This window comes from Gorilla gorilla, chromosome 22 (genome assembly GCF_029281585.2).
Source record: "Gorilla gorilla gorilla isolate KB3781 chromosome 22, NHGRI_mGorGor1-v2.1_pri, whole genome shotgun sequence".
In the NCBI taxonomy this organism is placed as follows: Eukaryota; Metazoa; Chordata; class Mammalia; order Primates; family Hominidae; genus Gorilla; species Gorilla gorilla.
The window spans coordinates 44,938,064-44,965,574 of record NC_073246.2 but is presented as its reverse complement, the minus strand read 5'-3'; the positions used below and the strand labels follow the sequence as shown (position 1 = coordinate 44,965,574).

The 27,511-nt window shown below is 58.1% G+C and overlaps 1 protein-coding gene across 11 annotated transcripts; it reads left to right on the top strand.

The window, feature by feature from the left end:
• Positions 1-3,388: 3,388 nt before the first annotated feature.
• CBS (cystathionine beta-synthase) lies at positions 3,389-27,511 on the top strand. 11 transcript variants are annotated; one of them, XM_063702709.1, is made up of 19 exons: positions 4,012-4,108; positions 4,564-5,000; positions 6,985-7,060; positions 8,123-8,339; positions 11,701-11,807; positions 13,938-14,072; positions 14,620-14,699; positions 14,794-14,928; positions 15,043-15,112; positions 16,323-16,414; positions 17,296-17,421; positions 17,989-18,073; positions 19,849-19,954; positions 21,117-21,194; positions 21,500-21,634; positions 22,215-22,323; positions 23,736-23,820; positions 24,524-24,565; positions 26,719-27,511. In XM_063702709.1, the coding sequence occupies exons 4-19, from the start codon at positions 8,131-8,133 to the stop codon at positions 26,820-26,822; spliced, it is 1,698 nt and encodes a 565-aa protein (XP_063558779.1). In that variant the 5' UTR covers positions 4,012-4,108; positions 4,564-5,000; positions 6,985-7,060; positions 8,123-8,130; the 3' UTR covers positions 26,823-27,511. The 11 variants fall into 11 exon arrangements, 10 of the variants coding, with proteins under 10 accessions (XP_055229644.1, XP_063558778.1, XP_063558779.1 ...); XM_055373669.1 differs by lacking the exons at positions 4,564-5,000; positions 24,524-24,565 and adding an exon at positions 3,389-3,592 and having other exon boundaries at positions 4,069-4,108; XM_063702708.1 differs by lacking the exon at positions 4,564-5,000 and having other exon boundaries at positions 4,009-4,108.

Below are 27,511 nucleotides of genomic sequence, written 5' to 3'. Positions count from 1 at the left end.
CAGATCCCTGCAAACAAACGCAGCTCAGCCTCCCGTCTGTGCCGTCTCCCACCAACACACTCAGACAAAACTTCACTCTCACACGTAACCCAGCCTGCAAACAGCCCCAGTCCCAGCGGCTCCCAGCAAAGGGCATTTTGTTCTTGCCCTGCCGGGCTCTGCAGGGCTGGACCCAGGGCTGCAGGTTGAGGTCAGGGCCGCTGTCCCTGAGGTCTCAGCTGCAAACAGGCACACTCCCTTCTGCTGTGTGTCCCAAGGGGTGAAGCAAACCACGGCTCAGCCCAAATCCAAAGGGTGGGTAAGTTTCCGCCACTGCCGTGACTTGGGCAGGGAGAGAGAATCTCGTAAACACACACGACCATCTCCAGGGCTCTTCCCCTGCCCTGCCACGCGGGCCACTCACTGCAGCCAGAGAAAAGCACAGCCGTGCTGCCAGGGGCCTGGGAAACTCGTGAATGGAAATTCGCGGGAGCCCTCAGTGCTGCCCACCTCTCCTCCTTCCCTTCCTCTTCCTCCTCCTTCCCTTCCTCTTCCTCCTCCTCCTCCAATCTCCTCCAGTTCTGAGGGCCCAGCCTTCCGGCCACCAGGGGATGGTGCAGGCCCAGGCCTCTCCCCTCTGCTCGCCCCCCAGTGGGGTAGCGGTTTATCCTCTGTCCACTCATGACATGTGCACTTTCTGCATACGTGTTATACTCTGAACAAAAGTAACAACAACAAAACCCTCCATCAGCTCGGCCTCGCTGTCCACTTGCTGCTGACCAGCTGTCAGGCCTATTCCTTTGAAGAAACAGAGGTGATTAGAAGGAAGCTCTTCCACCTTGTCCACAGGACACCAGCATTCCTGCATCTCTGGCTCTGAGCTCCTTCCCAGTACAATGTGGCGGGCCAGGCCCTCCTGGGGGCTCTGCTCCTGCAGTGCCTCCTCTCATGTAGGCAGACACAGAAATGAGGCAGAGGCTAGAAAATGATGAGGGCCGGGGAGATGTGTTTTTCTTTTTTCTTTTCTTTTCTTTTTTTTTTTTTGAGATGGAGTTTCGCTCTTGTTGCCCAGGCTGGAGTGTAGTGGTGCGATCTCAGCTCACTGCAACCTCCACCTCCCAAGTTCAGGCGATTCTCCTGCTCCAGCCTCCCGAGTAGCTGGGATTACAGGTGCCTGCCACCACAACCAGCTGTATTTTTTCTTTCTTTCTTTCTTTCTTTTTTTTGTATTTTTAGTAGAGACGGGGTTTCACCATGTTGGCTAGGGTGGTCTCGAACTCCTGACCTCAGGCGATCCACCCGCCTTGGCCTCCCAAAGTGCTGGGATTACAGGCGTGAGCCATTGCGCTGGCCAGTTTTTGTATTTTTAGTAGAGACTAGAGACGGGATTTTGCTATGTTGACCAGGCTGATCTCAAACTCCGGACCTCAGGTGATCTTCCCACCTTGGCCTCCCAAAGTGCTGGGATTACAGGTGTGAGCCACCCCACTTGGCCATTCGTGCACTTTCAGTGGTCAGGTGTAGCTTTTTCGTTTTAAAATAGGACCTATGGCTCACATTGATATAACTAAGTGAATAAATAAATGAGGGAGAAGGAAAACTCTGATAACGGAATGCCAAATGGTACATGGAGGAGTGATGGGCTTAGAAAAACCACTATTCAGCAACCATTTTATTTTATTTTATTTTATTTATTTGTTTACTTTTTTTTTTTTTTTAGACGGAGTCTTGCTCTGTCGCCAGGCTGGAGTGCAGTGACACAATCTCAGCTCACTGCAACCTCCGAGTCCTTGGTTCAAGTGATTCTCCTGCCTCAGTCTCCCGAGTAGCCGGGATTACAGGCACGCACCACCATGCCCAGCTAATTTTTGTATTTTTAGTAGAGACGAGGTTTCACCATGTTGGCCAGGATGGTCTCAATCTCTTGACCTCGTGATGTGCCCGCCTCAGCCTCCCAAAGTGCTGGGATTACAGGTGTGAGCCACAGCTCAGCAACCATTTTAATAAAAATCAATTCAGACAAAATCATCAGTAAGTGTTAAAACTAGAGAGTGGGCTGGCTGCAGTGGCTTACCCCTGTAATCCCAGCACTTTGGGAGGCCGAGGCAGGTGGATCACCTGAGGCCACGAGTTCAAGACCAGCCTGTCCAACATGGTGAAACCCCGTCTCTACTTAAAAAAAAATACAAAAAATAGCCAGGTGTGGTGGCAGGCACCTGTAATCCCAGCTACTCGGGAGGCTGAGGCAGAAGAATCGCTTGAACCCGGGAGAGGGAGGTTGCAGTGAGCCGAAATCACACCACTGCACTCCAGCGTGAGGGGGAGGTTGCAGTGAGCTGAAATCACACCACTGCACTCCAGCGTGGTTGACAGAGAAAGATTCTGTCTCAAAAAGAAACAAAACAAAACAAAATAACAAGTTAGAGAAACCAGAGAGATAGACTGAGTGACAGATTCATACACACCTGCCCACGTGTGTGTGTGTGTGTGTGCATGTGTGTGTGTGGAGAGACAGGGAGCAAATGTAGTAAAAACTTAACATTTGAAATAACAATGAGTTTCTGATAATAGAAGCAAAAAAAATTAATATCTGGAAAATCTGGATGAGGGAATATGACATTCTGTATGGTTCTTGCCACTTTTCTAATCTAAAATTACGTTAAAATGTCTAAAAAATTAAAAAGTATTTGGGCTGTGTAACAAATTACTGCAAACTTGAGTGGTTTAAAACAACACACATTGGGCTGGGCGCGGTGGCTCACTCCTGTGAGCCTAGCCCTTCTGGGAGGCCGAGGCGGATGGATCACCTGATATTAGGGGTTCGAGACCAGCTTGGTCAACATGATGAAACCCCGTCTCTACTAAAAATACAAAAATTAGCCTGGCATGGTAGCGTGCCTGTAATCCCAGCTACTCGGGTGGCTGAGGCAGGAGAATCGCTTGAACCCGGGAGGCTGAGGCTGCAGTGAGCCAAGATCTCACCATTGCACTCCAGCCTGTGTGACACAGACTCTGTCTCAAACAACAACAACAAAAACAACACCGTTTATCATCTTTCTCTCCCGCAGGCTGGCTGAAGGCTCTGAGGGAGGCCCTCCCCACCTTTCCCAGCCCTGTGGAGGCCACCAGCCATCCCTGCCATTTCTCGTCTGGTGGCAGCACATCTCATCTCTGCCGCCATCTCCACATGGCCTTCTTCTCTCCGCGTGTCTGTGTCCACGTCTCTCTTCTTATAAAGGCTGGACAGGAATTTTTTTTTTTTTTTTTTTTTGGAGACAGTCTCGCTCAGTCGCACAGGCTGGAGGACAGTGGCGCGATCCCGGCCTCCAATGCCACCTTCCAGAGCCTTCATGATGTAACTCCATCCCTGTCCCCTCCCCACGTCGCCGGCTTTATTGTTCTTCGTGTCAGTTCCCGCCAGTGGACATTTAATTCTAATTCACGTCTCACTCCCTCCCCCACTGTGAGCCCCACGTGGCAGAGACCCCGGCGGAGCTGCGCGGGCCGGAGGAGGCTGCGGAGCATCGCTCTGACCTGAGCCGGGGACGCTGCGGAGGCGCAGCACGTTCCTCTGCCCAGAGCTGATGGGCACCGTCCGTGTCTTTCGCTGCAGGTCCGGGGGGAGACTCGGGGGCCTGGGGTCCCCCATTTAGCCATAGGGCGGGGGGATCAGGTTCAGCCTCTGAAAGTCCAGAGCACGATGTTTGGGAAACGGCCCCGCCCGCGGCCTCCGGGACCTGGCGAAGGAGCCCCGCGGGGCGCCCCTGCTACCACCCTGCGCGGCGTCAGCCCCGTCCCCGAGAGCGCGCGGCAGCCCCTGGCCGTGGGCCGCACTGGAGCCGCGCAAGGCGACTGTTCTGCGCCTCGGCTCGGGGTTCGGAGCCGGCTCTGGGCGCCGTCACGCGGGGCGCTGCGCACGGCGTCCGGCGGCCACAGAGCGCGGCCATCGAGTCCCGCCCCCGCGCGGCGCCCTCCTCCCGGGCCCGCGACACACGCCCTCGGGGTCGGTCCTCGAGGACGCGCAGGGCCCCCCACCCACCAGGACGCACGTTTCAAGCTCATCAGTAAAGGTTCCTTAAATTCCCGAAGGGCAAGAAGTTAACCAAGTAAAACAGCATCGGAACACCAGGTAGAAGACACCACCGGGGTCCGCGGGTGGGGGTGGCTGGAATACGGGGCGGGCGGGGGCAGGCGAAGAGGAAGGCGGGGGAGGGGGCGGCGACCCGGGTCTGCGGTTGAATCAACAGGGCGTGGGAATGGGGCGGGCGGACTGGGGTGGGGGCATGCCGGGGTCCCGGGGAGGGCGGGGGTCGGGCAGGCCGGCGGGTCCCAGGCTGCGGCGGGGTGGGGAAGGGGTGGGGGGGAGGGGCCCGGGCTGGGTGGGGTGGAGGAGGGGCTGGGCGGGCGGGTGCTCTGCCACGAGACATTGGCCGGCGCCGGCCTCCGCCCCCGCCTCTCCGCCAATCACCGCCCGCCTGCTCCCCTCGCCGTGGGTCCCCGCGAGGCCGCCACCCCGGGGTCGCCGTCTCCGCCTCGCCGCAGTCGGGGCAGCCGCTCGCCCCTCTTTTCCATGTATCCGTCCAGGTGAGATCCGGCCCCACCGAGACTCGCTCCCCTCTCTGGACAGAGGATCTCAATTGGGTCCCGGTTTCCCTCTCCGCGCCTCCGCCCAGAGTTGCATCATCTGCACCGAAAGGCGGCGAGACAGGGTCTCCCAAGACCTCCGCCCCACCGGCGCCCACGCCTGCGGTCTTGACCGCCCAGAAGATGGGGGCTGGCCGTGCACGTGGCCCCGGGCTCCCACCCCAGCCCCCGCGCCGGCGGAGTGGACCCCACTGGCGGCGAGTCCTGGAGCGTGGAGCAGGGACGCGGGGTGGGAATCCGGGGGAGATGCACGTTTCGGTGCCCAGCATTGAGTTTTCGCTGCATTGTGGATGGGAAATGGCTGTTTGCAAATCGTCCTTTTTGGCGGACCGTGTGGGGTGGCGGTAAACGCTGTCGTTGCGCGGGCGGCACGCGAGGTGGGTGCCCACTGGGGGAGGGACGCGGGGCTCTGCCCAGGTTGCGTTCGGGGGGTGGAGGCTTTCCTGGGACCTCACTTCCCTGAGCCCCAGGCGAGACCGCAGCTGAGCTGGAGGATGCAAGCGGGAGGCGGAGCGGGGGTGGGAGAGCGGAGCGCGAAATTCTCGGCTTCCCGAGGATCTTCTGGGCTTACTTGTCCCCAGCTTTGTCCCAAAGTGTCGCTTCCGGAGGCGGAGTGGCCGGCGGTTTCCGGGTCTCAGTAGGGTCTGGATCTCCCACCTGGAAACCTAGAGGAGTTTCCCGCTCTCCGTGCGCGTGGCCTTCCCCAGGCCCCTCCGGGAGTGCTGGCGCGCGAGTGCAGGGGTGCCCCGGGAACGTCGTGACCCCAAGGGGGTCTTGTGGCTTAAGGAGCGAACGGAACCGGCCAGGCGATGCCAGCTGAACCCGCCTTCCCGGGACGCACGTGCATCCGGCCGCCCGGCGCTGTCGTCTTGGGGAGCCCGCGGGTTCGGGTCTGGGTCGCCTGGCGAGCTTTCCGCCGAGCGCCTCTGAGTTCTACAGAGCCCCGACGACTTGCGATCTGCGTTCCCGGCAGTCCCTTACCTTGCGAGAGAGGGCTTCAGGGCGAGGCGAGGGGCCAAAAGCAAGGCGCTGGGCCGCCTGCGTCTGCCGGGGCCTCGGGTCCACGGCTTTCTGGAAGATTCGGCGGCGGAGCGTGCGCGCCCCAGGCCAGACAGGGCCTGTGCCAGACGGAGAGTCCCTTCTCGTAGGTGACTCCCGCGACCCGCGGAGGAAGGTGCTGCTCCGCTCACGGCGGCGGCTTCTTACAAGGTTGGGATAGAAAGAAAAGCGTGGGACACGAACCTCTGAAAGCGGGTGCATTTTTCTGGGGAAGAGAAGATCCAACGCCTTCGGATTTTCAGACAAGTCCGTGGTCCCAAGACCTTGAAAGCACCACCCTCCAGGGTCGTTTGAAGCCGCTTTGGCCCCCAGTCTGGTGAATTGCAAAGGTGGAGGGAAGGCTGGGAAGTCCAGGAGGCCAAGCTGAGGCCTGGGTAGGGCCTGTGCGCAGAGACCACCTGAGCAGCATACTCCAAGGGCTTCCAAAGGCAGCCGGCTTCCGCAACTTTTTCTTTTTTAATAGGCTTTTTTAAAAAGAGCAGTTTTAGGCCGGGCGGGGTGGCTCACTCCTATAATCCCAGCACTTTGAGAGGCTAGGCGGGCGAATCACCTGAGGTCAGGAGTTCGAGACCAGCCTGGCCAACATGGTGAAACTTCGTCTCTACTAAAAATACAAAAATTAGCCGGATGTGGTGGCGGGCGTCTGTAATCCTAGCTACTCAGGAGGCTGAGACAGGAGAACTGCTTGAACCCGGGAGGTGGAGGTTGCAGTGAGCCGAGATCGCACCACTGCTCCAGCCTGGGCAACAAGAGGGAGACTCCGTCTCGAAAATTTAAAAAAGAGCAGTTTTAGATTTAGAAAAATTGAAAAAATAGAGCTCCCCCAGTTTCCCGTTATTAAGATCTTAAACTGATGTCATATATTTGTTACTTTATTTATTTTCTTTTATTTTTATTTTTATTTTTTGAGACGGAGTCTCGCTCTGTTGCCAGGCTGGAGTGCAGTGGCGCGATCTCGGCTCACTGACCTCCCCCTCCCGGGTTCAAGCGATTCTCCTGCCTCAGCTTCCCTAGTAGCTGGGACTACAGGTGTGCGCCACCATGCTTGGCTAATTTTTGTAGTTTTAGTAGAAACGGGGTTTCACCATGTTGGCCAGGATGGTCTCGATCTCTTGACCTCATGATCCGCCCGCCTCGGACTCCCAAAGTGCTGGGATTACAGGCGTGAGCCACCGCGCCCGGCCTATTTGTTACAATTAATGAGCCAATTCCACGATCACATAACCATTGTTGACATTAACCAAAGTCCGCGCTTGAGTCAGATTTGCAGAGTTTTCTCCTCACTGCCCTTTTCTATTCCAGGATCCCACGACAGATTCCGTTGTCACGTCTCCTTACAGAGTTTGAGCGGTGCTGAACTGTCAGCACCATCTGTCCGGTGAGTGACGGCTGTGGACTTAGTCTTCCTGTTGCATGTGGAGAATCAAAGGAGGGTGAAGCGGGGCTGAGCCCAGTCCTGGGCCCTCTGAAGAAGGCAAGGTGGGAGGTGGTCGTGGGTTCCTTGTCCCCCCAGAGGAGGGGCAGCAGATGGGACCTCGCCTGGCTTTCTTTTTGCTTTCTTCTTTTTTTTTTCTGTCTCATCTATTTCAGGTGCGTGTGTGTGTTTTTAATCCTGGGTAAAATACACGTAACACTGATCACTGTAACCATTTCTAAGTGTGAGGCAACCACCGTGACTATCTCCACCCAGAACATTTTCACCATCCCTAGCACAACCTCTGCACCCATTAAACAATCACCCTCCCTTCCCCACTCACCTCAGCCCCTGGCAGCCTCTATTCTACTTTCTATCTCTATGAATTTGCCAGACATAGAGGGGCGTTCGAGAGTCCCAGGTGCCTCATCGTGGAAGTGGAGTCACACAGTATTTGTCCTTTTGTGTCTGGCTCATTTCGCTTGGCATAATGTCCTGAAGGTTCGTCCGTGTTGTAGCGTGTGAGAATTCATTTCTCTTATGGCTGAGTAATATTCTAGTGTGCGTATGAGCCTACTGTGTGTGTTCATCCGTCTGTGGATACGTGGGCTGCCTCCACGTTTTGACTTGTGAATAGTGCAGCAGTGAGCATGGGTGTGCAAGCATCTGTTTTGTTGTTGTTGTTTTATTTTTTAAATAGAGATGGGGCTGGAGCCCAGGCTGGTCTTGACCTCCTGGACTCAAGTGGTCCTCCTGCCTCAGCCTCCCGAAGTGCTGGGATGACAGGCGTGAGCCACCGCACCCGGCCCAAGCAACTGTCTGCTTCCATTTTTTTTGGTATATGCCTATAGGAGAGAAATGGCCAAGCGGCTGCCCACAGGGCTGGTGCCTGTGTTTTTGTGCAGTTCTTCCTGGGCTTCTCTGAGGGAGCAGAGCATGCCTCCCAGAGGGGGCCGGGTCAGCAGGGTTCGCTGGAACCCCACAGCATCCGAGCCTGAACCGACGCCTCTCTCCTTGCTTTGCCAGGTCCCAGCATGCCTTCTGAGACCCCCCAGGCAGAAGTGGGGCCCACAGGCTGCCCCCACCGCTCAGGGCCACACTCGGCAAAGGGGAGCCTGGAGAAGGGGCCCCGAGAGGATAAGGAAGCCAAGGAGCCCCTGTGGATCCGGCCCGATGCTCCGAGCAGGTGCACCTGGCAGCTGGGCCGGCCTGCCTCCGAGTCCCCACATCACCACACTGCCCCGTAAGTCCTGCTTTTGATCACAAGAGGGCTGATCCATAACCTGGAGGGCAGGAGTTTGTTACCTGGACACCACACAGCCAGGAGGACATGAGGTGTAACCCCCTGTAGTCACTCTGGATTGAGGAGCTGGGGGTGGGGCCATGCCATGTAGATGAGGCTCTGAGAGGCCAAGGCCTCCTTACGCTGCAGCCCAGTGCCCAGGCCAGTGCCTGGCAAGACAGTGGATGCTCAGCAAGTAGTTCCAGAATAAATAAATAAATGTGCCCAGGTCACATGCTTTGCCCGGTCTGTGGCTGCGTGTGCACATTCACTGGAGGTGAGGGACCAGGATCCTGCCTGCGCTCTCTTATTTATTTATTTTTTATTTTTTTGAGACACGAGCTGGAGTGCAGTGGTGCAATCATGGCTTACTGCAGCCTCAATCTCCCCCAGTTAAGGGATCCTCCCACCTTAGCCTCCCAAGTAGCTGGGACTATGGGTGCCCACCATCACACCCAGCTGATTTTTGTATTTTTAGGAGACGGGGTTTCACCCAGGCTGGTCTTGAATGCCTAGGTTCAACTGATCCGCCTGCCTTGGCCTCCCACAAGTGTTGGGATTACAGGTGTGAGCCACCGTGCCCGGCCCAGCCTGCACTTTTCCGTTAACTCTAGGTCATGAAGACTTCCCGTAGGCATTACATATTTTTCCATAAGGGCTGTTTTTCTGGTGGCACAGACTGTTCGGTGAAGAAGCCATCATTTTGTAAGCCCTCTACGGGGTAGATAGATGTTTGCAGTTACCTCATTTTACATAACTGCAATAGAGGATATGACACATTCATTTAGCCAACAAGTCTTTCCTTAGCGCCATGTGCATTTTGTGCCCTGCTCAAGGTGCAGAAGATCTATCAGTGGAAAAGACAAATCAACAAAAATCCCTACCCCAGCATGAAACTGAAATCAAGCTCACTAAGCCTTAGGATTATCTTTATTTCCTTAGTGTAATCTTGGAGGAGAACAAATAGATCAAAGAATGTGCTTCTTAGATGTTTGATTCCTTTTTTTTTTTTTTTTTTTTTGAGACAGAGTCTCGCTGTCACCCAGGCTGGAGTGCAGTGGCGCGATCTCAGCTCACTGCAACTTCTGCCTCCCGGGAAGCGATTCTCCTACCTCAGCCTCCCTAGTAGCTGGGATTACAGGCATGTGCCAGCACACCCAGTGGATTTTTGTGCTTTTAATAGAGATGGGGTTTCACCATGTTGTCCAGGCTGGTCTTGAACTCCTGACCTCAGTTGATCCACTCGCCTCGGCCTCCCGAAGCGCTGGGATTATGATTCCTATTTTGTGTCCACCACTACCAGCGTTTATGGTTGTTGATTTACAGTTCAGGATGGGTGGGGGTGGCTGGGTGTACTCTCAGTGCAGCAATAGAAAGAAAGAAGTGACAGTGGACAAACCCAGAAGGTCTGAGTGCCGAACATCCTCAGTGCTGGGAGCTCAGGAGGCCAAGCAGATGTGAGGGCAGCTAGGAGGATGGGCTCTTGCTGCCAAGACAAACCCGAGAGAGCAGTGGGTGAGAGGCCCGGTGAGGTCGGGAGTGGCTGCTGGGGGGTGGAGTGGGCAGGGAAGACAGGCCGGATTCCTGAGGGCTCCGTGAGCTCCTAACTCTAGGGCATGAGAAGGAGACGATGCCCTCCAGGTTGTAAATGGCGTTGCACCTGCACCTCCTACACTGGCCTCATTCATCCTCCGAAGACACCCCCATCCTGCGATGCAGAGCCGACGCCGCTTGTCTCCAGTCAGAGGCCCCCGAGAATAGTGGCGTTGCGGGGAGGTGCTGCAGAGGTGGGTCAGGAGTTGGAGGTTCATTCTAGGACAGTGGCGTGTCCTCCCAGGAGCCTCTTGGGCTGTGGAAGTGGGAGTCCTTGAGATAAGGGGCTCCAGGGCTATCCCTGCAAGTCAGATCCTTTTATCTTGCTAAGCGCTCTGGGCCTGGCCCTGATCACCTCTGCAAACTTCTCAGGTAACTTCACAGCCACCGAGGCCCAGTGCTGAGTCAGCACACCTGCTGCAGGGAGGCGGGCCTCTTCCCGCCTGGCTGGCCGGATGCCCGAACTGAGTTAATGAACTAATCCCCGGCGCTGTCACCCGGGGGCTTGGCTTTCCACCTGGCCCTGGCTCTCTACACCTGCCAAGCCTGGTTCCCTTCTGCCGGGAACTGCTTCCGAGGGAACCTCCCTGGCCCCTGTACAGTTTGGGGACCTGGCAGGACTGCCTTCTGCTCCCTGGGAAGGGTGCGATTGGATTCCAGCTGCTCTTGTTGGCGACTGTTTTGGGCTTCAGGGTAGCTCTCCCTGCAAATGTGGCATTCCCTCCATGGCACAGGACCTCTGGGAGCTGGGTTCACCCCAGGTCTAAGGGTCGTCTCCTGGGGGGCAGGACCCAAGGACCCTGGCTGTTTAGCAGATGCCTGTGCTGAAGAGGGGGCCCAGGGTTAGCCACGGGGTGTCATCGGAGCTGCAAGGGCCAGGGAGGGGTTGCGGGTCTGGAGACCGCTGTAAGCCATGCGTGTTCCCAGATGAGTATGTGGTGAGCTTGGTGCAGATAGATAGGGGGTGTCATCAGCATCTCCCTGGGGGAGGATGGCAGGGGCATGAGGGCCATTTAGGAAACCACCTGGACCAGGGTTTGAGGGTTTGCACAGCCAGATGCTGCAGGGCAGGGCATCATGAGCCTGACCAACAGCGCCTCTGCCGGGGCTCTGTGTCTGCCACGTGCCTGACATTTTCTGTGCAGGGCTAGACATCCTGCCTGCACTTTGCAGCCATTGTCCCTGGTCTAAGGAGTCTCTGCCCTGACACTTTTTTGCTTCCTATGGTCACATGCTGAGAGATGAAAGGAAATGTCATCTCCAGTAAAGCCTTTTTGAAAAGGTGGACCTAAACCTTTGTTTTGGAGTCAGTATTTGCTTATTTTAACTTTTTTATTTGGAAATAATTTACTACTCACAATAAGTAGCAAAAATAATAGATCCTTTGTACCTTTCTCCCAGCTTCCCACTAACAACATCTGCCACGACTATAGGTTCATTTTCAAACCTGGGAAGCTGGCATTGGCGCAAATAAACCACAGGCATGATTTGCTTTTTATAGATTTGTATGTCTAAGCATGTGTGTGTATGTGTGTTTCAGGCGTGTGTGTGGGATGTGTGTTAGGTGTATCTGTGTACAGATTTGTGTAACCACCACCCAGATAAAGCCAGTTCTTTTTTTTTTTTTTTTTTTTCCAGTTCTTCGAGTGTTGATTTGTGTAAGACAATGTCTGCCAGGGCTGGTACTATTTTTTTTTTTCCTGAATAATTGTGGACTCCTCTGTTTCAGGGCAAAATCTCCAAAAATCTTGCCAGATATTCTGAAGAAAATCGGGGACACCCCTATGGTCAGAATCAACAAGATTGGGAAGAAGTTCGGCCTGAAGTGTGAGCTCCGTGAGTGCCCTGGCTTTGGAGAGGGGCTTCCTCCATCTACACTGGGCTCCGTGGGCCTGGGGGATCCCGGGAGGTCCTGGGATGGGTCCCTTAGGCAAGGCCCTGGGATCAGAAAACACGCTGGTTAATGAGTGGCCAAGAACATATCAGCTTAAGTTTGGGAAAAACACACAACAGGGCATTGTGTCAGAGGGTGACCAAAGTGACTCCCCAGCAGATGGACCAGGGAACGAACAGGTGACCTTTGAACTGAGGCCGGAGTGGAAGCAGCGAGGGTGTGAAGGGCCGGATGAGAGTCAAAGGCAGAAGCAAGCAGGTGGGGAGGGTTGGCGTCATGCCTGCTAAGGAGCAGTGGACGGGTCCCAGCACGTGCTGTGAGCCACCCGCTATCCAGGGAGCGGTTACCTCTGTCTTGCCAGCTTCGTGGGGACAGATAGTTCAGCTCATCATTTATGAGACAGAGAATGGGAATTTGGAGGGTCTGTGGCTGGCCTCGTCCTGGGTGCGCAGGGGGTCACCTGAGGTGTGGTCTGAGGCCTCCAGGGAAGGGCATTTCTTTGCAGGACGCAGTTTCCAGGCTCAAGAGGGTGGAGGGAATTCCTAAGGGTCTCTCTTCACCAAGAGCGCAGAGCCCTGGTAGACCTCAGCATCGTCACAGAGAAAGCTGTGGGTGCAGAGGCCTTGGGGACAAGGCAGGGACGGAATTTCGTATTTCAGATGACCAAGGCCAAGTGAGTTCGGAGGGAGGCAGGAAGGGTGCCACGGAGAACCCCGCGACAGGGCCAGATGGAGGGGGTGGAGTTCGAGTGGGAAGGAGAGGGAACCAGTAACATGGCTTGGGACTTTTTCATCCTGAGATGCTCTAATGTCCCAGCCGGGGGACCTGTGAGAGCTGGGGCAGGCACTGGGGGAAGGAAGTCAGGGGTCGGTGCGTTGGGAACCGATCGCCGATTCACAGGAGGGGCCTCGTGGGAGCCTGGCCCTCCTCTGCCCCCCTCTAGGGAAGGAGATCTTGGAGCTGCATCAGAGCAGCCCCCTTCACAGAGACCCCCAAGGCAGCAGGGCCGGCTCTGTGCTCATTTGTCAGACAATAGGGACCCTTAACTCGTATGCCGCACGCGTGGCTGGCTCACTGTGCTCCGTACAGAATGACGTCTAAACTTGGCGGTTGCCCTTGAAGTAGGTTTTGGAATGCCCGTTTTACAGACAGACACGCCGAGGGTCAGGTTGGTCACGTGGCTTGCCGGAGGCCACCAGCTCTGATTTCTGCTTCGGAGCTGGCCCCCAGGCGCTAGTGAGAATGATCTAACTGAGGGTTTCACAGTATGGGACCCAGAGGGGTCCGAGAATGCAGGCCTGTAGAGGGCCAGACCCCGAGAGTCCCCCCCACCACACACAGCGCCTCGTCCTGATTCCAGGGGCAACACCTGTCTGGTGGTTGCTTTCAGAAATTTTGAGGTGCTGCAGGCTGGTCCCAGGTCCCTCAAATCACATTTCATGCAGCCCAGTCTCTCGCTCTTAAAAACTAAATATTTTTAAGAGCTGGAGAGGGAGAGAGGACTTGCAGTAAGGAAGGAAGTGCAAGTGAAGGCCTTGGCCTTGTGTGGGAACCGCGCAGGGAGCCCTTCCCCGGGCAGGTGACGCCCCACAGGGGAAGGAGGACAATGGGAGGCTGTAGGGAGAGTATGCGAGTCCCCATCCGATGGGGAAGCCAGTGCCGTGGCTTCAGGACATCAAGCTGCTTTGGCAGGGGCCGCTGGGTATGGCTGGGCATAGGGGCGTAGGGGACCCAAATCCAGGTGCATGCCCGCCACAAGCCCAGCTCGTGGGTGGGGGGACGGGGTTTTCTGCGGTGCCCCCCAGTGAGGGCTGCTTATGCCTCTCTGGTTCCCACAGAGTTGCTCTGTGCCCTGCAGGACCGGTAGGATGGGCTGCAGGGGGAGAAGCTCTGATAGGCTAGTGCCCAGGTGCAGGTGTAGGGGAGGTGAGTGGAGAGGTGGCAATTTTTCAGAACCCACAGACCCCCAAGCCCGTCCCCCACCCTGGGGTGTATCAGGTAATGGGGGGGTGAGCAGGAATCAATGGGGGGTGGTCAGGGGGTCCCCTCTGTGATTCATCTCTGCCTCCCAGTGGCCAAGTGTGAGTTCTTCAACGCGGGCGGGAGCGTGAAGGACCGCATCAGCCTGCGGATGGTTGAGGATGCTGAGCGCGACGGGACGCTGAAGCCCGGGGACACGATTATTGAGCCGACATCCGGGAACACCGGTGGGTGCCGGGCCCAGCGGGGGTGGCCGGGGCTGGCTGTCCCCTACCCATGCCGAGCCTGCCAGGACCCGGGGGGGATGGCTGAGCTGCAGCCGCATGTGCTGGCCCGCCTGGTCGCCTGCTCCCTGGCATGTTGCACCCGCTGCCGGCCTGTGTCCCAACCTAGCTTCCTTTGACCAGCATTCGGGGCCAGTGCCGATGCTGTCGGGGCGATGGCACCTGGCAGTGCCTGGCACACAAGACGAGCACCCGGAGTCTGCTCTTCCTGTGCCTGTGTACCCGGCCGGGCCTGGAGGAACCAGATCTCCTGTCCTGCGCCGCTGCCTCCTCCTCCTTGACGTGTACCTTTTATTTCTGCCTCTGGCAGCCTCTCTCCGCCTGCACTTGAAGGCAGAAGCAGCCATGTTGGGCAATTTTGGAATCCCACAGAACCCTCTTCCCTGGGCCCTAAGGGAACCGGCATTGGGGTGTGCCCCTGTGTCCCAGGCAGGGGCAGGGCAGGGCTTGGGGGGTCACTGGGCGCCTCTCACCCTCTGTGTGCCCTCAGGGATCGGGCTGGCCCTGGCTGCGGCAGTGAGGGGCTATCGCTGCATCATCGTGATGCCAGAGAAGATGAGCTCCGAGAAGGTGGGTGGGCGTGGCCAGGGGCGGGGTCATAGGGCAGGCGATGAGGGTGCCTGGGCCAGGCGGAAGGTGCAGGCCACCGCTTTCCCTCCTGCAGGTGGACGTGCTGCGGGCACTGGGGGCTGAGATTGTGAGGACGCCCACCAATGCCAGGTTCGACTCCCTGGAGTCACACGTGGGGGTGGCCTGGCGGCTGAAGAACGAAATCCCCAATTCTCACATCCTAGACCAGGTGAGGCGCCTGGGGCCTGGAGACAGGCATTCCCTAGGAGGGTCTCAGTCAGGGATGTGGGGGTGACTGAGGTGTCAGGGGCCAGCTCACGGGCTCTGCTCTCTTTCTATGCAGTACCGCAACGCCAGCAACCCCCTGGCTCACTACGACACCACCGCTGATGAGATCCTGCAGCAGTGTGATGGTGCGTCCCTCTGTCCATCTTGATTGCATTTATCCCTGGCTGCCTGGGAGTGTACACATCTCTTGCCCTCTCCTTGGTGAACTCCTATTCACCCTTCAGAACCCAGCTCAAATGTTCCCTCTGTGAAATGCTTTCTAGAGCATTTCTCTAGAACAGTTTCCTCCCTCCGTTGTGCCCTCTTGGCCTCCGCCTGTGGTTTACCTGTAATAGCAAACACAGGGCATGGCTGTATTTGTTTACCCAGCAATCTCTGCAGGTCTGCAGGGGCTCCTCCTGCAGAGAATGCAGGCAGCGAGTCTGTTCAGGGCCCAGGCTGGTGCTGGGCTCACAGCTTGGACTTCATTTGGGATCATGCCCTGACTCGGCATCAAATTCATCTGCAGAACAGGGCTGGTGACATCTGCGATGAGCTCACTCTCTGTTACAAGCATGAGGCCGGCTCCTTGGGCCCTTTTCCAGGGACTCGGTGCCAAGGCCTGTGGGGGTTGGTACTGAGGTTTTCCCAAGAGATCCCTTTAGAGACAAGTTGCCAAGAGGTTGGCGCCCTGGCTTCCTATTGGGAATCCGGTGTTGGCATGGGCTGGAGTACACCCTCAGTCCGTGCCCAGGAGCCGGGCTGTAAGGTCCAGGCATTTGGTTGTTTGGGCTTTATGTGTGAGAACTCTCTCATTTGGCAAAAACAGTCCTGTCTCAGCATGGGTGCCCAAGCTGCTCCGTCTCGCTGAGTCTTTCCCTGCTGTGACTTGTCCGCCAGATGCCTGTGCTGGCGGCCAGCAGTGTGAGCGCCCAGCGAGTTTCTGCGCTGAAGCCTAAAAGACTGATTCCATTTCCTGTGTAAATTCAGTTAACTCACTCACACCACACAAACATCCAACAGCCCACGGAGGTGGTTAATTCACAGCCTCCCTCTGCCCGCCCTCAGCGCCTGCACCCCCCGGACAGGGTCCTGTCTTTCTGCATCCAGCCAAATGGGGGTTTTAGGGGTCGAGTGTCACTGAGCAAAGACTGGGCTGGGGTGCCCCAGGCTGCCTGTTTCTGAGGCTTTCACAGACCAAGGGCAGCAACGAGGGCTGCTCCGACTGGAGAAGAAGTTTTTCTTTTGAACTTTTTGGTCACCCGCTGTGGTTTGGGCTGAGTGTGTTTTCAATGATTATTACTATGAGTGGTGGGCTGGCCAGGCAGGGACCCAAGAATGTTATCCGTCCACCAGGGAAGCTGGACATGCTGGTGGCTTCAGTGGGCACGGGCGGCACCATCACGGGCATTGCCAGGAAGCTGAAGGAGAAGTGTCCTGGATGCAGGGTGAGTGGTGTGGCCGGGCCGGGGAGGGGCAGTGCGGAGTGGCCCCGGCTTCTGAGCTGAAAGCTCTCATTCCTCACGGTCTGCTCAGCACGCTGTCTCCCGCGGTATTTCTGCGCTGCCTGGGAGGTGTTTGGGAAGACGTGACACATAAGGGACCAGCAGCTCGTGACCCGAAGGAGCTGGGGCTGGGTGCTCGCTCACCGGCCAGTGTCTTGGAGAGCCTTCCTGAGCTGAGTGGGGGGTCGGAGTTCCATCTGGGGGCCCCTGAGGATCAGCCAGGAGCTCTAGGTCCTCTGGTCCTGAGTCTGCCCCTCAACTGGGGCTTGTGGGAGTTGGGAGAGGGTTCCTGGACTCAGGATTAAGAGCAGGTCTGAGGACGGGTGCCTAGAAAGGTCCCGCTGATGAGACAAGAGCGTTCTCTCCCTGTTGCTTGCCCTTGAAAAAGACGTCACTGCCCAACGATGCGCTTTGTCCCCAAAGGCTCTGCTGCTCCGCCGCAGGGTGGTCTGTCTGGGCTGTCCTGGGGGCCCCGCTCCGAGAAGCACCCCGGGGAGGTCAGTTCCTCCCAGGCACCTGCCTTCACTTCTGAGCGCCCTGCACTGAACATTTAGGTCATTATCGCTTTAATACTTGGAGCCTGGGTTCTTGGGTTTCTCATCCTGCCTCTGAGGCTGGGAACAGGCCACCACCCACAGGCAGATCATTAACAGGCACTTGTTAACGGCGGTATTGGCCACTCCCATAATAGAATATCGAGGCATGTCTAGGCGGGGCTTTTGCTGGCCTTGAGCCCTGAAGCCGCGCCCTCTGCAGATCATTGGGGTGGATCATCCAGGTGGGGCTTTTGCTGGGCTTGAGCCCTGAAGCCGCGCCCTCTGCAGATCATTGGGGTGGATCCCGAAGGGTCCATCCTCGCGGAGCCGGAGGAGCTGAACCAGACGGAGCAAACAACCTACGAGGTGGAAGGGATCGGCTACGACTTCATCCCCACGGTGCTGGACAGGACGGTAGGTCGAGTCCAGAGCCCGGCCACAGTGCCGGTGCAGCCTGTAACTCACCCTCACACTGGGGAGCCTGGCTGACCCTGGGCCCCAACCAGCTTCTCCACTGAAACAGAAGGGCAAGCCCCGCACGCATGGTGAGAAGCTGGTCTCGAAGGTTGAGACAAAGTAGACTGGGGGACGATGTCCAACGATGTCCGCACATGTGGCCTGACCTCACCAAGGGATGTAGCCCAGGTGGCACAGGCAGGGAGCAGGGAAAACGTGGGAAAATTAAGGCCCCAGAAAAGTCTGTTAAGAGCCAAAAAGGTGACTTTGGCCTGAGGGAGAGCAGAGACTGAAGGGCCGGTGTGGGTCACACGGATGCTCAGTGGGGCTGGCGGGCAGTTTTGCTGTCTGCAAAACGTGTTGGAACTGGAAAGTCTGCAGACGTGCCGATCCCAGGGGGAGAGGCTGGGGTGTGACCTCTGGGGTCCTACTGCCTAGACGCGGGGTCCACCATGAGGCTGTTCACCCTCTTGGTCACGTGGGAGCGGCTCCCACGCTGACGGGCTGTGGTGGGGTCCTGCTCAGGTGGTGGACAAGTGGTTCAAGAGCAACGACGAGGAGGCGTTCACCTTTGCCCGCATGCTGATCGCGCAAGAGGGGCTGCTGTGTGGTGAGTGGTGGCGGGCATGGGGGTATGGGGAAGGCAGAGATGGCTAGGGGGCACTGGGGATGGCTGGGGGCGCACCCTCTGTCAGCCACCGACCTGCATGTGTAAGACAGCAGTTCTGAGGAGTGTCACTGCGGCAGCCACGAGCCTCAGGTGTTGTCTGCCTGCCCAGTGTGGTCACCTGCTCAGGTGAGGGCAGGAGGCCATGGGGCGGGGCTTTGAGCTGCCTTCCAGAATGTGTTTCTAGAACAAGGCTGAAGCTCTCATGGCACTTATTGTTTCTAATCAAGTCCACCAGGGCCCCTGGGGCGGTGGCTCTGCATTGACGGGGCCCATGGCCAGGACTGGGTGCTGCGAGCACCCTGGAGCAGCTGGGGAGGGGAACTGGAGCCTGAGGCTGTCCAGGATTGACCCCACTCACCTTCCTCCCACCCCGTGCCCCTCTGCCCACCTGCTTGGGGGTGGACAGACCAGGTGGCCGCTGGCAATGCCACTGACTAGCCACACAGGCAGCAGAGGCCCTGTAGGGACCACAGTTGATCTAGACCTCTGGGGACTCGGAGAGCACACACCAGCTTCTAAAACCCAGGCAGGGACATGTGAGATTTCTACATGTGCATTCCGTGTGTCATGTCACTTTGGGGGTGGTGACAGGGAAAGTGGAAGGAAACCAGCCCTCAGCATGGCCAAGTCCCCCGATAGCTGAGCCCCAAACTAGAGATTGGAAGAAAGTCTTGATTGAAAAACCATTTCCCAGCCAGGCGCGGTGGCTCATGCCTATAATCCCAGCACTTTGGGAGGTCGAGGCGGGTGAATCACCTGAGGTCAGGAGTTCAAGACCAGCCTGGCCAACATGGAGAAACCCCATCTCTACTAAAAATACAAAAAAAAAAAAAAAAAAGTAGCCGATGTGATGGTGCATGCCTGTAATCCCAGCTACTCGGGAGGCTGAGGCAAGAGAATTGCTTGAACATGGGAGGTGGAGGTTGCAGTGAGCCGAGATCACACCACTGCACTCCAGCCTGGGTGATAAGAGCAAAAACTCCATCTCAAAAAAAAAAAAAAAAAAAAAATGAAAAGAAAAGCATTTTCCAGATGAATCTGTCATGAAAGGTGACTTGGTGCCCATAATCGTTGGGCTCTCCCTGTCTCAGTCTCCCTGCTCCCCGTGTTGGTGGAGAAACAAGCCCCTGCCTTTGGGGCTGGAAAGCAGGTCCATGGGCCCCGTTACAGAGGAGGGTGCCTCTCTTCCTGTGGGGGCTCCTGCTGCAGACTTAGACCTTCCTGACTGCTGTGTGCACCCTCAAACTAAGCCCAGAGAAGACGCCTCTGACTCTGACTTCAGGGCTCCTAGGGACAGCTGGTGTCACTGTGAGCCTTGGTCTCTTGTTTATAAAGCAGAGCCCAGTGTGCAGTCAGGCAGCCTGCAGGCGTGGTGCTGGGGGCTCCGTCCTCGTAGCATCGCTGGCTCTAGGCTCAGGGCCGGGAGGTTTGCCAGGGGCCGCAGCCCCACTGTAGGCATTTCCCTGGCACCAGTGCCCACCCCAGCTCATTATGAAGCCCCGAGTGGACACGGAAACTCCATGGTGCACAAGGAAGAAGCCGATGCTCACGGAGAAGTGGGGTCCTCCCAGCCCCTCTCCCCGAGGCAGCCCCTCTTGACGGATCCTTCGGAGTGTGTCTGACATGCTCCCATGCGTGCACATGCACAATTCATGCACACGTGTGCACCCATGCACGCTCACCCTGGCGCGTCCGACTCGTGGCCCTCTCTGCAGGTGGCAGTGCCGGCAGCACGGTGGCGGTGGCCGTGAAGGCCGCGCAGGAGCTGCAGGAGGGCCAGCGCTGCGTGGTCATTCTGCCCGACTCAGTGCGGAACTACATGTAAGACACGGCTTCCCTCCCAGGTCCCTGCTCCTCTCCATCCTGCCACCCTTCCCTGGATGCCTCTCACGCCTCACCTGAGAACCGGCAGCCATAACTGGGAGGGGAGGAGGCCAGCGGGGCCCTGTGAGCACCGCCTCCACTCTCCGGCCCGCGTGCCCTCACGCTGTGGGGCTTCCCAGCCTCTTAATGCTGTGAAAATCACTGCACACTCGCAGTGACAGCCCTGACAGGAGGGGCATGAAAGACGGTGGCTCCCTCTCTGTTCCTCCTGTCTCTCCGTCTCTGGTGTCTGTCCCCCTCACTGCTCTGGGGTCCATGAGCTCCAACAGGTAGCCCTGGCCACATGGACTGACATCCTCTTGGGCCGGGCCCTGTGCCACCTCCTATCCACCCTGACTCCCTCTGCTGCTTCTCCCAAACTCCAGATTGGGACCGAGTGCTGCCCGGGTGGCAAGAGCCCTGCTGCCCAGGTGGCCCCCTAGGACTTGCTGTGACTGTTTTGCCCAGAGGCCCCTCGGACAGTAATGCCATAGACCTCACTGGTCACCGGGCAGCCGGGCTGAGACTGGCGCTGCTCTGCACCTGGTCTCCGGAGGCGGTACCAGGGCGGGTGTCTACAGACCCCCATGCCCTGTCCCCTGCACCTGCCGGGTTTCCTCCATGGCCTGCAAGCTGCAGTGGCTACACAGCTCCTGAGAGCTCAGCTGCCCTTGGAGGGCCAGGCCTGGCTGGTGGGTGCCCCCAGTTGGGTTCCCCGGTGTGGGGTGATTCACATCTGGTGCCCAGGGTCAAGATGCCCTGTGCAGGGCTCCTGCCCACCCCCATCAGTGCAAGAACACCATCTCCCCACGTACTTGGCCAGCCTGCCATGTGTACCTGTGCGTGTATGTGAGTGTGTGAGGGGCAGAGCGAGCATGAGAGGACGTGTTTATCTGAGTGCCTGAGCGATGGCTGTGTGCATGCTCACACACGCTTGTTGGCCATGGGGGCGGGAAGTCCAGCCCCCAGGCTTCCCCCTGGGGCTTCTAGCCAGCACTTGGGGGTCTCTGCTGCACCAATGAGGTCCAGGAGAGGGGCTAGGCAGGCAGTGTGTGCCACTCAGCAGGGGCGGAGGCCCGGTGGGGCCCTGCGGGGCCTCGATGACTCCCCCATCCCGCAGGACCAAGTTCCTGAGCGACAGGTGGATGCTGCAGAAGGGCTTTCTGAAGGAGGAGGACCTCACGGAGAAGAAGCCCTGGTAAGACCGCTCGGCCGGAGACCCGCTGCCTGTGCTGGCCCTGCCCAGTGTGACAGGCAGGAGAGTGGTCCCCGTGGCCTGTGCTGGCCCTGCCCAGTGTGACAGGCAGGAGAGCGGTCCCCGTGGCCTGTGCTGGCCCTGCCCAGTGTGACAGGCAGGAGAGTGGTCCCCGTGGCCTGTGCTGGCCCTGCCCAGTGTGACAGGCAGGAGAGCGGTCCCTGTGGCCTCCTGCTGAGGTGCTGCCGGCGGGGGTGCAAGAGCGTTTGTCCTTATCCTGATCCCCCCGACCTGCCCTCTTCCCTCAGGTGGTGGCACCTCCGTGTTCAGGAGCTGAGCCTGTCAGCCCCGCTGACCGTGCTCCCGACCATCACCTGTGGGCACACCATCGAGATCCTCCGGGAGAAGGGCTTCGACCAGGCGCCCGTGGTGGATGAGGCGGGGTCAGTCTCAGCCCCTGCTCAGAGCTCAGTCCTGGGTTCTGTCTGCCCAGCTCCACCCCGTCAGTGTCACTGGACAGGGCAGCCATGCAGACCCCGCAGCTGGGCTGATAGGCCCGCCTGGGCTGCCTCATGCAGACGTTCAGGGCATTGGAGGCCCCTTGCCGGTCCCTGAGCAGCCTGGGGCAGGGCTGTTGTGCTCACTCCAGGCCCTCAGACCTCAGCCCACCCACCCTTTGTGTGCAGGCTGTCCTGGGCCCACCTGGGGGTCAGGGGAGAGATGCCCTGAGGACATGTCTGACAGCAGAAAGCCTTGGCACACATGCCCAGTGACCACTGAGAGCCCCACGTCGCAGAAACCTGACGGTTGGTCACCCTCGACCCTGGCTGAATGGGTCCAAGGACTCTTGGTTTCTTTCTTCCCGTCAGGGCCCAGACTGGTTCCTGCCGCGTGTAGGCTCGCGGCAGAGGACTTCCATGTGTGGCTAGAGAGCGCTCCTCCCCGGGGCAGCTGAGGGTGTGCCCCACCGTCCTGGGAGGGGCGAGGTATGAGTGCTGACCCCTGCCTGCCCCCGTCCCACAGGGTAATCCTGGGAATGGTGACGCTTGGGAACATGCTGTCGTCCCTGCTTGCCGGGAAGGTGCAGCCGTCAGACCAAGTTGGCAAAGTCATCTACAAGCAGTTCAAACAGGTACCCAGTCACCTACAGGCAGCTCAAACAGGTGCGCAGTCACCTACAGGCAGTTCAAACTGGTGCGCGGTCACCTACAGGCAGCTCAAACAGGTGTGCAGTCACCTACAGGCAGCTCAAACAGGTGCCCGGTCAGCTACAGGCAGCTCAAACAGGTGCGCGGTCACCTACACGCAGCTCAAACAGGTACGCGGTCACCTACATGCAGTTCAAACAGGTGCATGGTCACCTACAGGCAGCTCAAACAGGTGCCCGGTCAGCTACATGCAGCTCAGACAGGTGCGCGGTCACCTACAGGCAGCTCAAACAGGTGCACTGTCACCTACAGGCAGCTCAAACAGGTACCCGGTCACCTACAGGCAGTTCAAACAGGTACCCGGTCACCTACAGGCAGTTCAAACAGGTGCGCGGTCACCTACAGGCAGTTCAAACAGGTACCCGGTCACCTACAGGCAGTTCAAACAGGTACCCGGTCACCTACAGGCAGTTCAAACAGGTGCGTGGTCACCTACAGGCAGCTCAAACAGGTGCGCGGTCACCTACAGGCAGTTCAAACAGGTGCGCGGTCACCTACAGGCAGCTCAAACAGGTGCGCGGTCACCTACAGGCAGCTCAAACAGGTGCGCGGTCACCTACAGGCAGCTCAAACAGGTGCGCAGTCACCTACACGCGGTTCAAACAGGTACGCAGGCACTTCGGGACCCCAGAGGGTGCCGGAGTACTCCAGCCTCGAAGGCGGGACACGGCGCTTCCCGTGTGGGGGTGCTGGGTCCTCGACCCTCAACACCACTTAGGCCGAAGCTGGCCGCACCCCTCAAACCATGAAGCTGAGAAGCACCCACTTTACAAGTGCAGCAGCCGGAGAGGAGGCTCTCATCAGTGCAGGCTCATCCACACCAACCGTGTTTTGGGGACTTAAGGAGGTCATTCGCTCTCAGAGGCTGTCCCGGGCACCATGCGGCGTCTGCCGGGGTCTTTCTCATGCCCAGCCTCATTTGCCTGTGCATGCACTTGGTTATCCAACAAGAGCTAGAACATTCTGGGAGAAGCCCACGGTGGCTCCTTGCCGGGCTGGTCAGACTCCATGGTTGTCCTGAGATACCCACCCTCTGCTGCCCTGAGGGTGGCCCAGGAAAGTTTGTGTGACCTTCCACACGGATCCCCTGGGACATGCAGGTGCGGCTCTTGACACTGGAAAGGCTGAGGGTTCTGCCCAAACCTAGGAGCGAATTCGACTTCTTTCCCATCTCACACACACACCTGAGACGTCACCCGAATCCACGTGTTTCCCACGTTCGGCTGCCACTGCCTCCCGGGTGGGCTTTGCGGGACCCACCATCGCGTCCCCTCTCACTCCACAGAAAACTCGTGGGGCCGTGTCCCCCCTGCCACTGACCGCGCTTCCCTTGCAGATCCACCTCACGGACACGCTGGGCAGGCTCTCGCACATCCTGGAGATGGACCACTTCGCCCTGGTGGTGCACGAGCAGATCCAGTGTGAGTGGGGCCCTGCTCTATGCGTGGGGTTCTCACTGGGGTCAGGCCACCAAGCCTGGCCTCTGCCATGGGCAGCAGCTGGGCCCCCCATCCCCCGTGGGGTGTTAGGGGAGTGGGTGGTGCCGACCTTCAGTGACACCCAGTCTTTATGCCCGGGCCTCCCACATGCCCCGGGCTGGTGGGCTGTACCTGTGATTCCTGCAGGGACCCCTCATCAGGCCACACTGGGTAGGGCCCTTTGTCCAGCATGCAGAGGCTCAGGAGTCCAGGCCTCTTGCCCCCGGGGAGGCCAGCAGTCTTGGGGATTCTCAGGGACAAGCCCAGAAACATCTAGAAGGGTTTCAAGTCCTGACCCTGGCCTTCGGAGGGCTGCTCTGAATGGAAGCCCCACGTGGGTCTCACAGGAGCCACTGATGGGCTGTCCTCAGAGCCCCGCTCCCAGCAAGCTCATGAGGTTTTGCAACTCCTGAGCGCATCCCCGGGCATCCCCACCACATCCCCACAGGCCGGGAGAGTCGCTCACAGGTTTTGGGTCATAGATGGCAGCCCTGGGCCTGGGGCCCACAGGAAGATTTGGGAGGCGCCCTGGAGCCCGGAGCCTGCCCACTCGCCAGGCCTGTGTGCAGGGGGTGAGCGCTCGGCGGCTGAGGGTGGTCCGTGAGGGCCCCGAGTCTAACCCCATCTCCCGTCCTTGGCTCTGCAGTGCAGGACCAGGCCTGGGCAGGCGTGGTGGGGGGGCCTGCAGGTAGGTATCACCCACCCCTCAGAATGGCTCTCAGGCTCAGATTCACAGCCTCCTCATGGCAAATGGAGGCCTTCCAGGGTCCTGGACCCACCCCCAAGCTTGGGTAGGAGGGCTCCCCCTCTTAATCTCACATTTACTTGTGTTTGAACATCTCAGAGAAAAAAAAAAGATGCAAATTCCAATGTCAGGGTCCCCAAATCAAGTCTTCCTGGAGCATGTCCACGCTTGTCACCACCGTCTGTGGCTGCTTTCAAGCACGTCAGGGCTGCGTGCTCATAACAGAGGCGGCACGGCCCCCAAGACCTAAAATACCACCAGCTGGCCCTTGTCGGAAAGTCCCCTGGCCGGCCCTGGTCCACTGCCTCCGGGCCGGGCTGCCAGGGCCACAGAAGCCTGTGGCACTCAGGGCTCCCAGGGCTCCCTTCTCCAACAGTTGCTGTGCCTCGGTTTCCCCGAAATGCAAGGAGCTGATCTCATCTGGGTTCCCTATGTTTTCCTGGGGCTCTAAGTGGGCCACCCCAAGGGACCTCTGCCTACAAAGAGAGGAGTGACAGCCGTGGCAGAGTCGGGACGGGCTCCGAGGGCTCTTCCTCACCCCCACCTTGCTCACCCCTCTGTGCCTCATGACAGCTGGTGTAGGGTCCTGTGGAGACGCAGGACCGAGAGGATGTGTGGGGAGCGGGGAGAGAGAGGGAACGAGATCTGTGTTAAGGAACTGGATCATGAGATCACGGAGGCTGACAAACCCTGAGATCTGCAGGGTGAGGCGGCAGGCCGGAGACTGGAGAGCCAGCAGTTCAAGCCCCAAGGCAGGAAATTCCACCTTTGGTTGTATTCAGGCCTTCAACTGCTTGGGTGAGGCCCTCCACAGTAGCACACGTTATCTGCCTCTTGACTCTTGTGCTAATCCGGAATCCCCTCACACGCGCCCAGAACGACGTGTGACCAATGCCTGGGCTCCCACGGCCCCGTTAATCTGTATTAAAATTAACCATCACAACAGCCCTGTCTGGGTATGTGGCATGGGAGCCTCGGCCAGCATTAACACCGGGTCTACGCTTGCCAGGAGAAAGCAGGAGGGGTGAAGACAGAATCAGGCCAGAGATGGAAGCTGTGTGCTGCCCATGGTGGCAAGGGGTTTTTGTCTGTTTTTAGAGACAGGGTCTTGCTCTGTTGCCGACTGGAGTGCAGTAATGCCATCATAGCTCGCTGCAGCCTCGACCTGCTGTGCTCAACTGATCCTTCTGCCTCAGTCTCCCAAGTAGCTGGGACCACAAGCGTGTGCCACCATGCTCGACTAATTTATTTTTAAAAATATTCTGTAGAGACAGGGTCTCAATATGTTGCCCAGGCTGGTCCCAGACTTCTGGGCTTAAATGATCCTCCCACCTTGGCCTCCCCAGCACTGGGATCACAGGTGTGAGCCACTGTGCCCGGCCCTGTAAGCGGGTTTGAATTTCATGCCCACACCGGCTCTGAAGTCATGAGCGCCTCAGGAGCTCAGCCGGTGGGCCAGGGAAGGGTGTGTCCTGACCTGCGGTGGGTGGGGCCTGGCCTGGGGCCCGTGGGGCTCGTACGGTGGGTGGGGCCTGGCCTGGGGCCCGTGGGGCTCCTACGGTGGGTGGGGCCTGGCCTGGGGCCCAGGGGACTCATGTGGTGGGTAGAATCTGGCCTGGGGGCTCATGGGGCTCATGTCTGAAGAACACTGGCTTGGCCAGGCACAGTGGCTCACGCCTGTAATCCCAGGACTTTGGGAGCCGAGGCAAGCAGATCACTTGAGGTCAGGAGTTCAAGGCCAGCCTGGCCAACATGACAAAACCCCATCTCTACTAAAAATACAAAAATTAGCTGGGTGTGGTGATGTGCACCTGAAGTCCCAGCTACTCGGGAGTCTGAGACACGAGAATCACTTGAACCGAGGAGGTGGAGGTTGCAGTGAGCCAAGACTGCACCACTGCACTCCAGCCTGGGGGACAGAGTGAGGCCCTGTCTCAGAAAAAAAAAAAAGGAACACAGCCTTGGCCGCTGGGCTCCAGCCACCCTGGGCCCCCATGGTGCACAGGTGCCCCAGGCCCTCAGGAGCCTCCTGCCCCGCAGCAGCCCGCCCAGCCTCCCACGGCACCTGCAAACCCACTGCCTCGTTCTCCCCTCAGACCACAGCACCGGGAAGTCCAGTCAGCGGCAGATGGTGTTCGGGGTGGTCACTGCCATTGACTTGCTGAACTTTGTGGCCGCCCAGGAGCGGGACCAGAAGTGAAGTCCGGAGCGCTGGGCGGTGCGGAGCGGGCCCGCCACCCTCGCCCACTTCTCCTTCGCTTTCCTGAGCCCTAAACACACGTGCTTGGTAACTGCCTGGCCTGGCACCCGTTATCCCTGCAGACGGCACGGAGCATCCGTCTCCCCTCGTTAACACATGGCTTCCTAAATGGCCCTGTTTACGGCCTATGAGATGAAATATGTGATTTTCTCTAATGTAACTTCCTCTTAGGATGTTTCACCAAGGAAATATTGAGAGAGAAGTCGGCCAGGTAGGATGAACACAGGCAATGACTGGGCAGAGTGGATTAAAGGCAAAAGAGAGAAGAGTCCAGGAAGGGGGCGGGGAGAAGCCTGGGTGGCTGAGCATCTTCCATGGGCAGCGCCGTCTGCTCGGGGCTGAGCTGGCGGGAGCAGTTTGCGTGTTTGGGTTTTTTAATTGAGATGAAATTCAAATAACCTGAAAATCAACCACTTGAAAGTGAACAATCAGCGGCATTTAGTACATCCAGAAAGTTGTGTAGGCACCACCTCTGTCACATTCCGGAACATTCTGTCATCACCCCGTGAAGCAATCATTTCCCCTCCCGTCTTCCTCCTCCCCTGGCAACTGCTGATCGACTTTGTGTCTCTGTTGTCTAAAATAGGTTTTCCCTGTTCTGGACATTTCATATAAATGGAATCACACAA

What these genes read in the sequence shown, in the direction of transcription:
- CBS (XM_055373663.2), top strand. Translation starts at nt 8,131, where the DNA reads ATGCCTTCTGAGACCCCCCAGGCAGAAGTGGGGCCCACAGGCTGCCCC. An exon ending in ATTCTCACATCCTAGACCAG is followed by an intron (nt 14,929 to 15,042) that starts GTGAGGCGCCTG and finishes CTTTCTATGCAG; the next exon opens with TACCGCAACGCCAGCAACCC. An exon ending in GCAAGAGGGGCTGCTGTGTG is followed by an intron (nt 18,074 to 19,848) that starts GTGAGTGGTGGC and finishes CCCTCTCTGCAG; the next exon opens with GTGGCAGTGCCGGCAGCACG.